This window comes from Falco peregrinus, chromosome 9, assembly GCF_023634155.1.
Source record: "Falco peregrinus isolate bFalPer1 chromosome 9, bFalPer1.pri, whole genome shotgun sequence".
Classification (NCBI taxonomy): Eukaryota; Metazoa; Chordata; class Aves; order Falconiformes; family Falconidae; genus Falco; species Falco peregrinus.
The window spans coordinates 22,223,991-22,236,175 of record NC_073729.1 but is presented as its reverse complement, the minus strand read 5'-3'; the positions used below and the strand labels follow the sequence as shown (position 1 = coordinate 22,236,175).

General features: G+C 62.5%; 1 protein-coding gene across 1 annotated transcript; it reads left to right on the top strand.

Annotated features, from left to right (window-relative positions):
* The first annotated feature begins 908 nt into the window (after positions 1 to 908).
* CD40 (CD40 molecule) lies at positions 909 to 7,192 on the top strand. Its single transcript, XM_055814541.1, has 9 exons — positions 909 to 1,046; positions 2,443 to 2,524; positions 3,162 to 3,287; positions 3,398 to 3,541; positions 3,760 to 3,859; positions 4,829 to 4,890; positions 5,152 to 5,250; positions 5,657 to 5,682; positions 5,989 to 7,192. Exons 1-9 carry the CDS (start codon positions 999 to 1,001, stop codon positions 6,142 to 6,144), a joined length of 843 nt encoding a protein of 280 aa, XP_055670516.1. The 5' UTR covers positions 909 to 998; the 3' UTR covers positions 6,145 to 7,192.
* The last annotated feature ends 4,993 nt before the right edge of the window (positions 7,193 to 12,185 follow it).

The following is a 12,185-nucleotide window of genomic DNA, read 5'->3' as shown; positions in this document are numbered from 1 at the left end:
CTGTGGCAGGCTGGGGAATCCAGAGCACGCGGTTCCCGCCCTCGGGAAAGCCCGCTGCCCTCCCAGCCCGCTGCCCTCCCAGCCCGCTGCCCTCCCAGCCCGCTGCCCTCCCAGCCTGCTGCCCTCCCTGCCCGCTGCCCTCCCAGCCCGCTGCCCTCCCTGCCCGCCGCCGGCAGCAGCAGTGACCCGCCGGGGGCCGCGGGCGGGCGGCGGCGCATGGTGGGCACTCGCGGGGCCGGGGCGGCCGCCGCTGCAGCACAGGCACGGGGCGGGCAGGGCACGGGGCGGCAGCACGGTGTGCAGCTGGGGCACCAGGGGTGTCGAGAAGCTGCCGCTCACTGCTGGGCTGCATGCCGTGACGGAACAGGGGGATCCAGGGAAAGTCTCCAGAGCGGGCAGAGGAGCCTGGCACGACCCTGCAGGCCCTTGGGGGTCCTCCATGGGCATGGAGCCAGGGGCACAACCAGGCCTCCGGTGCTTTCGCCGCTTCCCGCTCCCGGGCTGACATTTCTGGGACTCTGTGTAGAGGCCAGGGCCCGTGGGCAGCCATGAGGGGCTCGCCAGGGCCACCGCTCGAGTTACCGTTGAGAAAGTGAAGTGAAACCTCAAAACTTTTGCTACGGGAAGAAGCTGGTGGGGCCAAACGCCTTCCCGGCCACGGCCCACAGCTGGCTCTCGCTCCTGCCTGCACCTCGGTCCCTGCGGAGGCACGGGCAGGGCCACGGCTCCGCGGGGCTGGCAGGGAGCGGGCGGGGGGTGGCTGCCCACCCCAGCGGCAGCGAGGCGCTCACGGGGCCGCTGCGCAGAGCCCCCACCTCACCGGTTCTGCGAGACTCTGGCAGGGATGGCGGCCCCCCTCGCCCCCCGGCCGGGCGCTGGCGGGGCTCCCCGGGCGGGGAAGCCCCGAGGGCGGTGGCGGACGGCCCGACGCCCCCTTCCTGGGCGGGAACGGGCCGAGACGTTATAGGGCGGGCGGCCGCGACGCGGGGCACAGCGTCATGAACCGGCTCGGGGTGCTGGGGCTCGTCGGCGCCGTGCTGCTGGGGGTGAGTGGGGCTGGGCCTGCACCCTCCCTCCCTGCCTCCCTCCCTTCCCTCCTTCCTTCCTTCCCGGGGCAGCCACCGGGCTTTCCGGGAAGTGCCACGGTCCAGCCTCTCTGGCCCGTCCCCTCGGCCCGGCCCGCCCCCGCGGGAGGCCCAGGGCTGTGGGGTGACGGCGGCGGTGGGACCCCGATAATGCTGCCGCCCCGCAGAGGCCGCGCCGGGTCGGGGCTCCCCGGGACCCCTCTGGGCGGGCAGGGCAGGACAGGGCAGGGCAGCCAGTTCTCGGCCCGCGGGCCCCTCCCGTCTTCACTTTCGTTTCCCCCCCCCGAGGGAGCGGGGCCGGGCGGGGGCTGCAGCTCGGGCCCGCACCGGGACGGGGCGCGGGTCCCCGCGGGTGGGGCTGGGCGGCATCGAGCCGTAGAGGGGGTCCGCAGCGCCGGGTACGGCCGGGGCTCCCCCAGCCGGGGGGCGCAGGCGCAGGGGTGCAGGGCCAGGCCTGCCGGCGCCCCTTTCACTTCCCTTTCTGCTCGGTGTCAGACGCGTGACGGCGGGGCCGTTCCCCTCCACCAGCCCAGGCGTGCCCGCGCCAGACCTGGCGGGGTCCTGCTGCCCCACCGAGCCAGGGCTGCACAAGGGGCCCGCGGGGATCGGTGGTGCCCGGTGTGCTGGGCCGTGGCGCCCCTCGTGCCGGGCCCTCCCTTACCTGCTGCCCCCCAGGCCGCTGTCACCTTGCTCCAGGGCTGTGCTGGAGCCCCCATCCCGCTCACCGTCCCACTAGGCTCAGGGTGGGGTCCTGCCGGCAGCTGCCAGGCCACCGGTGTTGGGCAGCACGGGGCTGGCTCTGTGCAAGGGCAGGGCGCTGTGGGTGCCCCCCTGCACCCAGGCTGGCCCGAGATCGGTTCCTGGCCCCCTCTCCACCCTTCCCTGTGCACACAGCCCCCTGCTAGGAGGAGCACGGAAGGGCCCTGGCTGGCTGTACACAGGTGATGTCCTTGCCTGGAGCTTTCCTGCCCCTCGGGGCCTGTGCATCAGCCTTGGGATGGGGCTGGCAGCACTCCAGGCACAGGAGGCTTGGTTCGTGCGGCTGTCCCTGCCCAGGACTGCAGCACTGTTGGCAGTGCAGTGTCACTGGGCAATGTGTGATCGCTATTTGGGGAAACGTGAGTCCACCCTATCAGAATTACTGCTACTCCACCTCAAAGAGAGCTTTGGTGGCATCAGGTAGTGCAGGTGGCTGTGCTGCGGTCTGTGGTTAGCGTAGGCATGGGTAGAGTGGTGTGAGGAAGCCCTCACCTCGGGATGTGGGTTAGTGCATGGGTTCACACACGGTGCTTGCGGAAGCAAAGCAGTGCTGGAGTGCTGGGGAGCCGTGTGAATTCACAGGTCTTGTTTCTTCCAGTGCTGGGAGCCTGGCGACGCCGTAAGATGCTTTGATAAGCAGTACGAACACAAGGGCAGGTGCTGCAACCGGTGTCAGCCAGGTGCGGAGACCCTTTCCCTTTCTGGGGACCCCAAGGCTTGGCTGTGCCAGGACCCGCTGCCTGGCCACAGCAGAGCAAGCCCAGCTCAGTGTGACCAAGCCCCTCTACCCTGTTGCCAGCAGTGCTGACAGCTTCACCTCTGTGTGTCACCTCAGTGCTAGAGCAACTAGGGACCTCATGGGTGCCCTGGGAGACCCTCTGAATGTCACTGAATCTGCCACAGCTCTCTTGGGACTGTCTGTGCTCCTGCAGCCACAGGACCCCATGGCACAGGCAGCTTGCAAGGGAGAGTGCTGCTGCTGGCATTACCAAATCGTGATGATATTTGCCAGCTCCTGCTGTCACTACCAGATCATTTCCCAGTCCTCGGGGTGCTGGAGGCAGTGAACAGCCTCCCTGCTCTCCTGCCCCAGCACCCAGCAGCCCTTCCCACCTGGCCCCATGCAACATGTGCAGCCACTGGCTGCACTGGCCCCTGCAGCCCTGGCTTGCCAGAGCAGCATCAGGCTACTGAGCAGGATGCCACAGCAGCCCTAGCATTCACAGCTGTCAGTGTTCCCCTGTTCTGCTGGCAGAGCTGCTGCCTGGAGAAGGGGGAAGGCCTCCTCGCTCGCCTCCTCATCAGCCTCTGTTGCAGGGGAAAAGCTGATCTCTGAATGCAGTGGCACAGAAGACTCTGTCTGCGCGCCCTGTGAGAGTGGACACTATCAGCAGAGCTGGACCAAGGAGAGGCACTGTGCCCCCCATGATATCTGTGATGACAGTAAGTGCTCTCTGGGCCCACCAGCCCCTGCCTGTGGCAGCTGCAGGGGCTGGTGTCCCTCCAGGCTCACCCGCCTGGTGTTTCACCTCACCCATGCTCCCTTTGCCCAGACACTGGCCTCATCATGAAGACACAAGGAAATGCAACACACAACACAGTGTGCCAGTGCCAGGCTGGCATGCACTGCTCTGACACTAGCTGCCAGACCTGTGTGGAGAACCCTCCCTGCCAGCGCGGCTTTGGCTTTGTGGCAGGTGAGTCCAACCAGCATCTCCTCCTCAGTGGGACCAATGCCCTGGCAACACTGACCTCAGGCCCTCGAGGGAAAGAGGGGACTGCCCAAGAAGGAGCCCCTAGCAGGGCTTCAGGAGAGCTGTGCCTGGCAGCATTGCCACAGCTGCTTGCCTGACCCCACAGCCCCTCACCTCCTGCAGCCCATACTGACCTTCCTGCAACCTCTGCTCCTCTCCAGCCAAGGCCATGGCCCGGATGTCATCCCCCTGCGAGCCCTGCCCAGAAGGCACCTTCTCCAATGTCTCCTCTAAAACTGAGCCGTGCCATCCCTGGTCAAGGTATTGTCTGAGTGCTGACCACATCCTTTATCCATCCCCAGCTGCACCCAGTCCCTGTCAGCATGTCCTCTGCTGCCAGCCTTCTAAGTGGTCTTGTGGACTGGGTGGCTGGGACAGTCTCCGAGGGATGCAGCATCAGGCTGGCATAGGGCAGGAGTGAGGACAGAGCTGTGATTGTGGTGAGGTCCAGGGCAACATGGCTGAGCTCAAGGCAGATATCCAGGCACTTGTGACCATCCCTCAGCATGTGCGCAGAGTGCTTGCACCTCCAGGGATGTCCAACCTGTTGTCTGCACTGGGGAGCAAGAGATGAGGAGCTATGGGGACCCCCTATGCCCTGTCTAGGCTCTCCCTCCCAGCACGCTCCTCGGCTGTAGTTGTCAGCAGAGGCACCAGCCCTCTCTCCATGGGGAGTCTGGCTTTGAGGATGCTGTGGGCTGGCAGGTCTTCCCTGTCTTTAGAAAGCTGCTTGAGGGTTAATTGCACTCCCCGGTAGAAACGTGAGCCTTATTTCCAGGCTGAATTAGTCTTGCTTCGGCTGCCAGCCACTGGATTTCACTTTGCTTTTATCTGTGTCCAGAAATTACCTCCTCACAGAGCCACTTGTAGCCTGTCATCTCCGAGCTGTTCTGCAATAGCTGCAGTACCCAAGCTCCAGGGTCTCCCTGACTAGGCAGGTCTCAAATATCCGCTCCCTCCTGTGCTGTGTCCCCAGATTTGTGCCCATCTCCAGCAACTCCAGACCGGGACCCTGAGGTGGGACCCTGCTATGTACCTGGTGTCCCTGTCATGCAGCACAGGAGGGGGCCCCCATCCACTCACCCCTGCAGAGCCAGGCAGGCTCAGTGCAGGATGCTTTCTCTGCAGCTCTGGTGGCTGCCCAGTCCCAGCTGTTCCCCCTCAGGGGCTTTCCGTGTGCTGTGTGCTCAGGCTGCTGCTCTGGTTACATACTCTCATTCTTCCTTGCAGTTGTGAGGAAAAGGGACTGGTGGTGAAGCTGAAAGGGACGAACACTTCAGATGTGATATGTGGTAAGTGCCTCTGGTGCCAGTGGTGCAGAGTAAAGGTGTCCTGGTGCTCCGGCTCCCACAGCACTCAGAGGAGCTGGCCTGGCCTGTGGGTGTTTTTGGGAGAGGAGGGTCTGACTGCACTGCCAGCACGATGCTGTCCTCCTCTCTGTCCCTGTGAGGGATCCCTGTGGGATTGAGCCTGGAGCTAAGGGAGCTTGAGGCGCTCAGCGTCTCGGTGGGAGTGTCACGTGGGTGCCTCACTGACCCCATCTCCCTCTGCAGAGTCGGGCAGGCGCTCCTCACTTTCAGTGCTGATCCCCATCATGGCCGCAGTTGTCACGTGCATTGTGGGCATCTCCATCTACTGCCTGGTCCTCACAGGTAAGGGGCTGGGACATGGGAAGCGATGCCTTGGACAGAGGGGCTGAGCAGGGAGGACGGTGGCAGCTCTTGCCAAAAATGGGGCAGCCCTTCTGGGGACCCCACCAGGGCATGGCTCCCCAAGCCTATTGCCCTGCCAGGTCAGCGGGTTCTGTCCTCAGGAGCAGGCACACTTGCACTGCTGCAGCCCAAGCCGGGCCAGCTCTGGAGGAAAATGCTAGTGCCCAGTGGGTCCAGCCTGGCTCTCCTGCTGCAGCCTCCAGTCTGGGAGTGGCAGCAGCACAGTGTGAGCCGCAGGACCTGTGGTGCGGCAGCACCAGCCCTGGCTTGGACCTCTTGAGAGCTCCTGGCAGGGCAGGAACGTTCCCCCCTCAACGTTGCCTTCTCTATCCCTCTTTCCATCCAGATTCCAGGAGACGGGTGCAGAAGCAGGTGAGTCTGCCCAGAGCCCTCTTTCAGCAGTGGGCTGGGGTCCCTCCTGAGCACAGCTGGGGTTGTGCCAGCAGCGGAGAGCAACAGAGCAGGGGCTGTGGCTCTGCAGGGCAGGAGGAGTGCAGGCTGTCCTAGGGCTGCCTGGCTGGGGCAACCCTGGTATGCTACTGGCAAATGCTGAGTCAGGAGGGACCTCCACAGGGTGAGGCGCTGCCCTGCATGGGAGCGGAGCAGGAGCCTGTGGAAAGATGTGGCTGCAGAGGTGGGGGATGTAGCTCCCTGCCTCTGACCCCTGCCCCTGTGCAGGTGGAGGTTGGGAAACCCGGAGAGAACCTGGAGGCCCAGCAGCCCATGGAGATGGGGGAGGATGCCTTCCCTGTGCAGGAGACCCTGCTCGGGGGCCAGCCTGTGGCCCAGGAGGATGGCAAGGAGAGCCGCATCTCGGAGCAGGAGAGGCTGTGAGGGTGCAGGGCGCTGCCTCCAACGGGAACACAGGCTTGGGCCAGCACAGTCTCCTCTGTTCCCTCTCCAGCCAAGGAGGAAATCTGGCATCTGGCCTGGCTGCAAATTATGTGATGCTGCAGTGGGCCATGGCATAGCCACCCGCCATGGGGGTACCACCACAGCCCCTGATCTGGCCACCTCTCCAGGGCTGCCACAGTGGAGCAAAGCTCAGCTGCCTGCTCAGGGCTGCAGAGCAGAGCCTGGTCCCACCACCCGCCCAGGGTGCTGCCACGGGGCGCAGCATGGCTGCTCACAGGCCGACCCCCTGGCAGAGCCCGGTGCAGCCACTGCACCAGGGCCCCCGTGGCAGAGCGTGGCTGCTTGGGTGGGTGCCCAGTGGCACAGCCCGCTCTGCCTGACCGCCGGGGATGCCGGGGCGGAGAGTGTGGGCTGCTGGTGTGGGACGGTCCTGGCAGACCACCCGCCCAGGGAGCTGGGGCACCCGCGCCAGGACCCCGTGCTGGAGCTGGGCCCGGTGGGTGCTGGCGGTGGAGACCGGGCAGCGGCCGGGGCCGTGGCGGCCCGGGGCAGGGCAGCAGCCCCCGTGCCTCCCCGCGCACCCTGTGCTGGCCCAGCGCTGCGGGGCTCCGTGGGGAGGCTGCCCGCATCTCCCGGCGCGGACACGGACCCGGTACGGCGGCGGGGGGCAGTGCCCCGGACACAGGCGCGCGGCAGCCGGGAGATGGTGCTGCGGGACCGGCGTGCGGCTGTCCCGCCCCGTGCCCGCCTCCGGCACCGGCCCGCAGCGGCGCCGCCCCGCGCGGGGCTCCGGGCTCCCCGCGGCCCCGCTTCCCTCCGCCGGCCGGGCCCGTGGGGCGGGTGCCGCCGGGGGGGGGGGGGCTCCCAACGCACCCCACAGCACGTGCGCGGGGGCACACGCTGCTCGCTGCTGCCTGCAGCCACCCGCGGGGGGCTCGGCCCGCTCCACGGAGGGAACGGCTGGACGCGATTATCCTCCACTGCGCCGCTGACAAGAAGCTGTCATTAAACTTTATTATTCTCCCAATGTGCGTGAGCAGCACGGCCGCCAGCCCCCGCCGCCTCCCCCTCGGGCCCCCCGCCGCTACCAGCACTGCGGGGGCCGATACTCCCGGGAGGGATGCTCCCGGCTCAGATGCTCCTGGGATGGGCGCTCCCAGAACAGATGCTCCCACAAGAGGAGGGAAGAGCTGCGCTTGATCCCTATCGTAGCCCCAGCCCCTACGCTGTCCCCCACCACGCCCCGAGCCCGGGCATGCTCCCCCTGCATCTGCAGTCAGCGTCTGGCCCCAGCCTGGCAGGACTGAGCAAATGAGCTCCAGTCCGATACAGCCCATACCCTGATCTCAACCCTGCGTCAGGGCTGCTTGCAGCGGGCAGGCTCAGTGCACCTCACCTTGCCAGTCCATCCTCACCAGATGTGCTGTGTGAGGCGTGTCTCGCTGCAGGGCGGTGCTACAGGTGCTGGGGGTGCAGCATAAGGGCTGCCCTGGGCCCTGACTCCTTGGCACAGGGCTGGGCTGCAGCAGCACCGAGCCCAGCACAGGCTCTGGGTACCAGGCACAGCTGCAGCCCGTGACCTGCCACCACCCAAGCGCATGCAGTGTGGCATAAGAAAGGCCATAAATCCTAGAGCCAGGAGCAGCTGGAACACGGTGTGACTTTTACTGTAAAGGCAGTGGCACATTATTTAAGGCTTCTCTTAAAACCTAATGTTAGGTTTAATAATGGAGATAAAAGCGTGTCAGCAGCTCTCCCTCTCAGGCCTCCGTGCTCCTGGCAGTGCCGGTGGGATGGCCGCAGGGCTGGGCAGCATCCCCTCCAGCACCAGCCCAATGCACACCCTGCCCTGGGGACAGACACGATCCTGATTCCTGCTGGCCCTGCCAGTCCTGCTGGCAGAGAGGGCTGGTGTCACATGGACCCCAAACATGAAGGCTTTGACCCCAAACAGCCCCCAAAAGACTGTGTCCCCACGGCTGCCCCATGGCATTGTGCTGGCCCCTCTGGCTCCCTGCCTCCCCTGGTGCTGACCTCGCCCTGGCAGCATGGTGCATTTAATGCCTGCTCTGGCATGTCAGACATGTGCCATCTCATTAGTGCGTCTGTCCCCCAAAGTGAGGAGGGAGAGTGCGTGAGGCCTAATTGAATGTAACTAATTATTCACTCCACAAATGCTGTTTAAATGGGATTGTGAGGGACAGAATTACTCATTCTGAAAAGGGGAGAGAAAGAGAAAGACAGAGATAAAACAAATAGAGGTGGATGCTGGAGCTGCAGTTCCCTTTCTCCCCAGAATACCAATTACCGCATGAAGTGATTGTATAAATCTTTACCAAGTGAACAAACTGTACTAGTCACTTACTCCTGTCCTTTTATTATGAGGAAGCAACAACAAATCATCCCACTCTCTTGTCCAGTTAAGGGCCCCCAGTCACTGTCTTGGACACTGTGCACAGCTGGAGAGCTCATCCCAGCACTTTCCAGGGCAGAGGTCCTAGAGAGGCAAGGCTGAGTGCTTGGCAGGGATGCACGCTCTCCCGCACCCATGGCCCTGGGGGGGAGCAGCGACTGCGCATGTCCTGAGGAGCTGTAGGGCTCCTGCCACAGTGGGAGCCGGGTGATGCCGTGCAGCACCCAGGGACATGGGGGGACACAGGCTGGTCAGGGGCCCCAGTGCCACACACACAGCAGCTCACCTGGGCACCCCAATGCCCGGCACAGAGGCACCCCAAGCCTTGTGCCTGCAACTTCCCTGCCCTCCCCTGTGGTGGGTCCAGCCCTGCCAGGCCCATGGCCTTTCCCTGTGAGCTTCTGCAGCGATCAGAGGCCTCTCCAAGCACTCACAGGGCAGAGCATGGTGCTTCCCGACCCCTTCCCACACCAGAGTCAATGCTTCTCACTCCGGACTGTTCCTGCTCCACGGGCTGCAGAAATGCACTCATTAGTAATGATCTCCACCGCTCTTCCTTGCCACATTGTTTAATCCCAGATCCCTCACATGGCTTCCTCCAAACACACCCATTTCTGACCTTGGCAGCAGTGTGGGATGGGAGAGGAGGTCCTGACAGCTCAGAGCAGGGAAAGCTGACAGGCTCACCCCTGCAACCTTCCCAGCAGTGGGGAGCACCCTTACCCTGGGGTCCTGCTGCACCAGCTGGTGAGGACCCAAACAGTCTCATGCACCCTGCAAGCAACACTGGGACCCCCCCCTCACCACAAGGCTCCCCATGCCCCGGGAGCTGGTTTACCAGGATGAAGGCCACCCAGTCTCCATGTCTTGCTGCAGCCAGGATCAGAGACACGGCAGCCATGGGGTGCCCCAAGGAGGATGCTGCATGGGCATCCCAGGACCCTGCAGGTTCAGTCATGGGGTGAGAAGCTGCTGGAGGAGTTGTGAGGTTGAGTTGCTGTGGGGGAAGACAGACTGGCAGTAAGTCAGCGAGGGGAGGGCAAAACCTCCAGCCTGTTCTGCCTTGTACGGAATAGGGATTTGATCGTTGCCAGCAGCAAGTTTCCATGCACTGGAGATGTGTCTGTGTGGGTGTGAGGAGAGATAACATCATCATCATCATAACAAATGCAGCTGTGCAGCTCCATTCTGTGCTTATTGGCTTTCTTCTGTTTATCTATAAATAATTGCGGGGACACAATAGACTTTTAAGACTGCCAAAGAGTTTGTCTCCCTCCAGCAACCGTATTGCCATGGTGCTGCCACCTTATCTGCTTGTAGAAAGATGAGGGTGGGAAAAATATTTGCTGTCAGGGCTATTTGTCATCTGCAAATTACCCCTGCCTACAATTTGCAGCAGGGATAGGACTGACAGTGCTGATCTGTATTGCAGGCACATGCGTCTGGGGGTTCTCCACATTGCCCCAGACCCACCTGCCCCTCCTCCCCATTAGCTGGCAGAGTGGGCAGCACTGTGCTGTCAGATCTGCCATGCATGCAAAGCCATGCCACAGGCTGCAACAGCAGCCCAAAGGGATGAGAGAAGTCGCAGATAATGCTGAACTAGGTGCTCAGAAAGTGGCTTGACAGAGGAGCACCGTGACGGGAGAACTGGAGCATCACGCTCAGCAGTTTGCAATGCTGGCAGCACCTCCCTGAGCACACACGTGCACCCTTGTGCTGCACAGCCAGGGCAGCATCCCCCCAGCACAGCAGCCCCAGGCATCAACCACCTTGAGAGCCCCAGACCCCGCCACTCTCCTGCAAAGGACAAATGTGGTGCACACCCCTGCCCCTCTCTCAGCACTTGACATCCCCACCAGCCCCGCTCTGCCCACTGTTGCCAGCCCCACCAGCCTCACTCGCCACTGGATTTCCTCACATCCTCGAGCCCAGAGGCTTTTGCATAGCACTTACCACTGCAGTATCTAAGAACCGATCTAATTGATGTGACACCAATTATTCAAGTATCACTAAATGCAGAATTAATGCATCTGTGTGTACAAACCTCCTAGACCCTGACTATGAAATTATAATTCTGACATGAAATGAGCCAGAGTAGAACACCAGCTCTCAGCTGAGCCCCTGCCACTGCAGTGCTGGCCAGTCCTGCCAGGCCACCTCCCAACAGCCGTGCAGAGAGGCGGCATTGCACAGGATGCCTGCAGCATCCAGCTCACTGCACAGAGTCAGGGCCTGCAGCTCCCCGCAGACTGGCCTGCAGCCACGGTGGGTTCTGCCCATCCAAGCCATCCTGGGCAGCATCAGCCATGTGAGTGCTGGCAGGGCTGCTGCAGCCATTGTGACAGCCAGCCTGGGGAGCTGTATGCTCTGCAGGGCAGTGCAAGAACCGTTCCTGGGCTGCTCAGCAGAGCCAATGCAGCTTGCAGAGCTCTTGGCTTAGACATGGACTGGTGCTGGGAAAAGTCATTCATTGCATTTGAAATTTTACTGTGAAATTAAGCTATGCCTGGACATGCAGAGCTTGGCATAAGCAGCACTTTTTATTTTGTAAATTGCTTTCTAAAACCAATTAAAGGAAAAAGATGGCTGGTGGCCAGGGGACGCACACAGGGTGACTCCTCTTTGGGCTGGCTCTGGGTCCCCACCACGAAGCCCAGAGGAGCAGCCTCAGCATGGGGAGACCATGGGGCTGGCCTGCACCTGACAGAAAAGGATGTGTGCTGCTGTCCTCTCTGTGTGCTGCCTGTGGGGAGCACGGCCCCATCAGGGGCTGCTCTGCTGCCTCTACGCCCACACCCATGTGAGGGGGTCTTGCCCTCCTGCTGCTGGACACCTGCTCCCCTCTGCACACTTGTGGATGCTGTCACTGCCACACGCCCCAGCCGGGATGCACCAGCCACATCTCATGGCCACTTCCACATGCCCTCCTTGTACCTCTGGCGTGTCCCACAGCAGGGGATTGCAGGGCATGGCCCTGCAGCATTCCCCATGAAGCCACCAGGTGAGGCCCCACCTGGTTCCCTGCTACACAGGATGTCATGCAGACCCATGGGCTGACCCCAGGCACTGGCACCACATCAGCTGGAGCTGGTGCCCTCGTTGAGACAACCCCCTGCCCCCTCCCATCCTCACCCCAGCTTCAGCACCTCCATCCCCCAGCAGACTGCAGAGCCTGCAGCACACTGTTGTCCCAGCACCACTCTGGGGCAGCGAAGCAGAGAGGTCCCACGTGAACTGGGGGATGCAGCAAGGCACAGCTGGCCTGGCAAAGCTCTAGCACCATCTCCCACCACATCTGTTCAGCAAGCCTGGCAAGCACAGCACAAGTGGCGGGCTGCTTGGATGACCAAGGATTTGCCCTGGTTCTGATTTGTTCAATGTTTTCATTAAGGAGCTGGATGATAGAATAGAGAAAGCACTTATTAAATTTGCAGATGACACAAAGCTGGGAGGGACTACAAGTATCTTGGAGGACAGGATTAGAATTCAAAATGATCTTGACAAATTGGAGAAATGGACTGGAAAAAATAGGATGAAATTCAACAGGGACAAGTGCAAGGCAGTATGCTGAGCGGGGAACAATCAGCTGTGCAAACACAGGCTG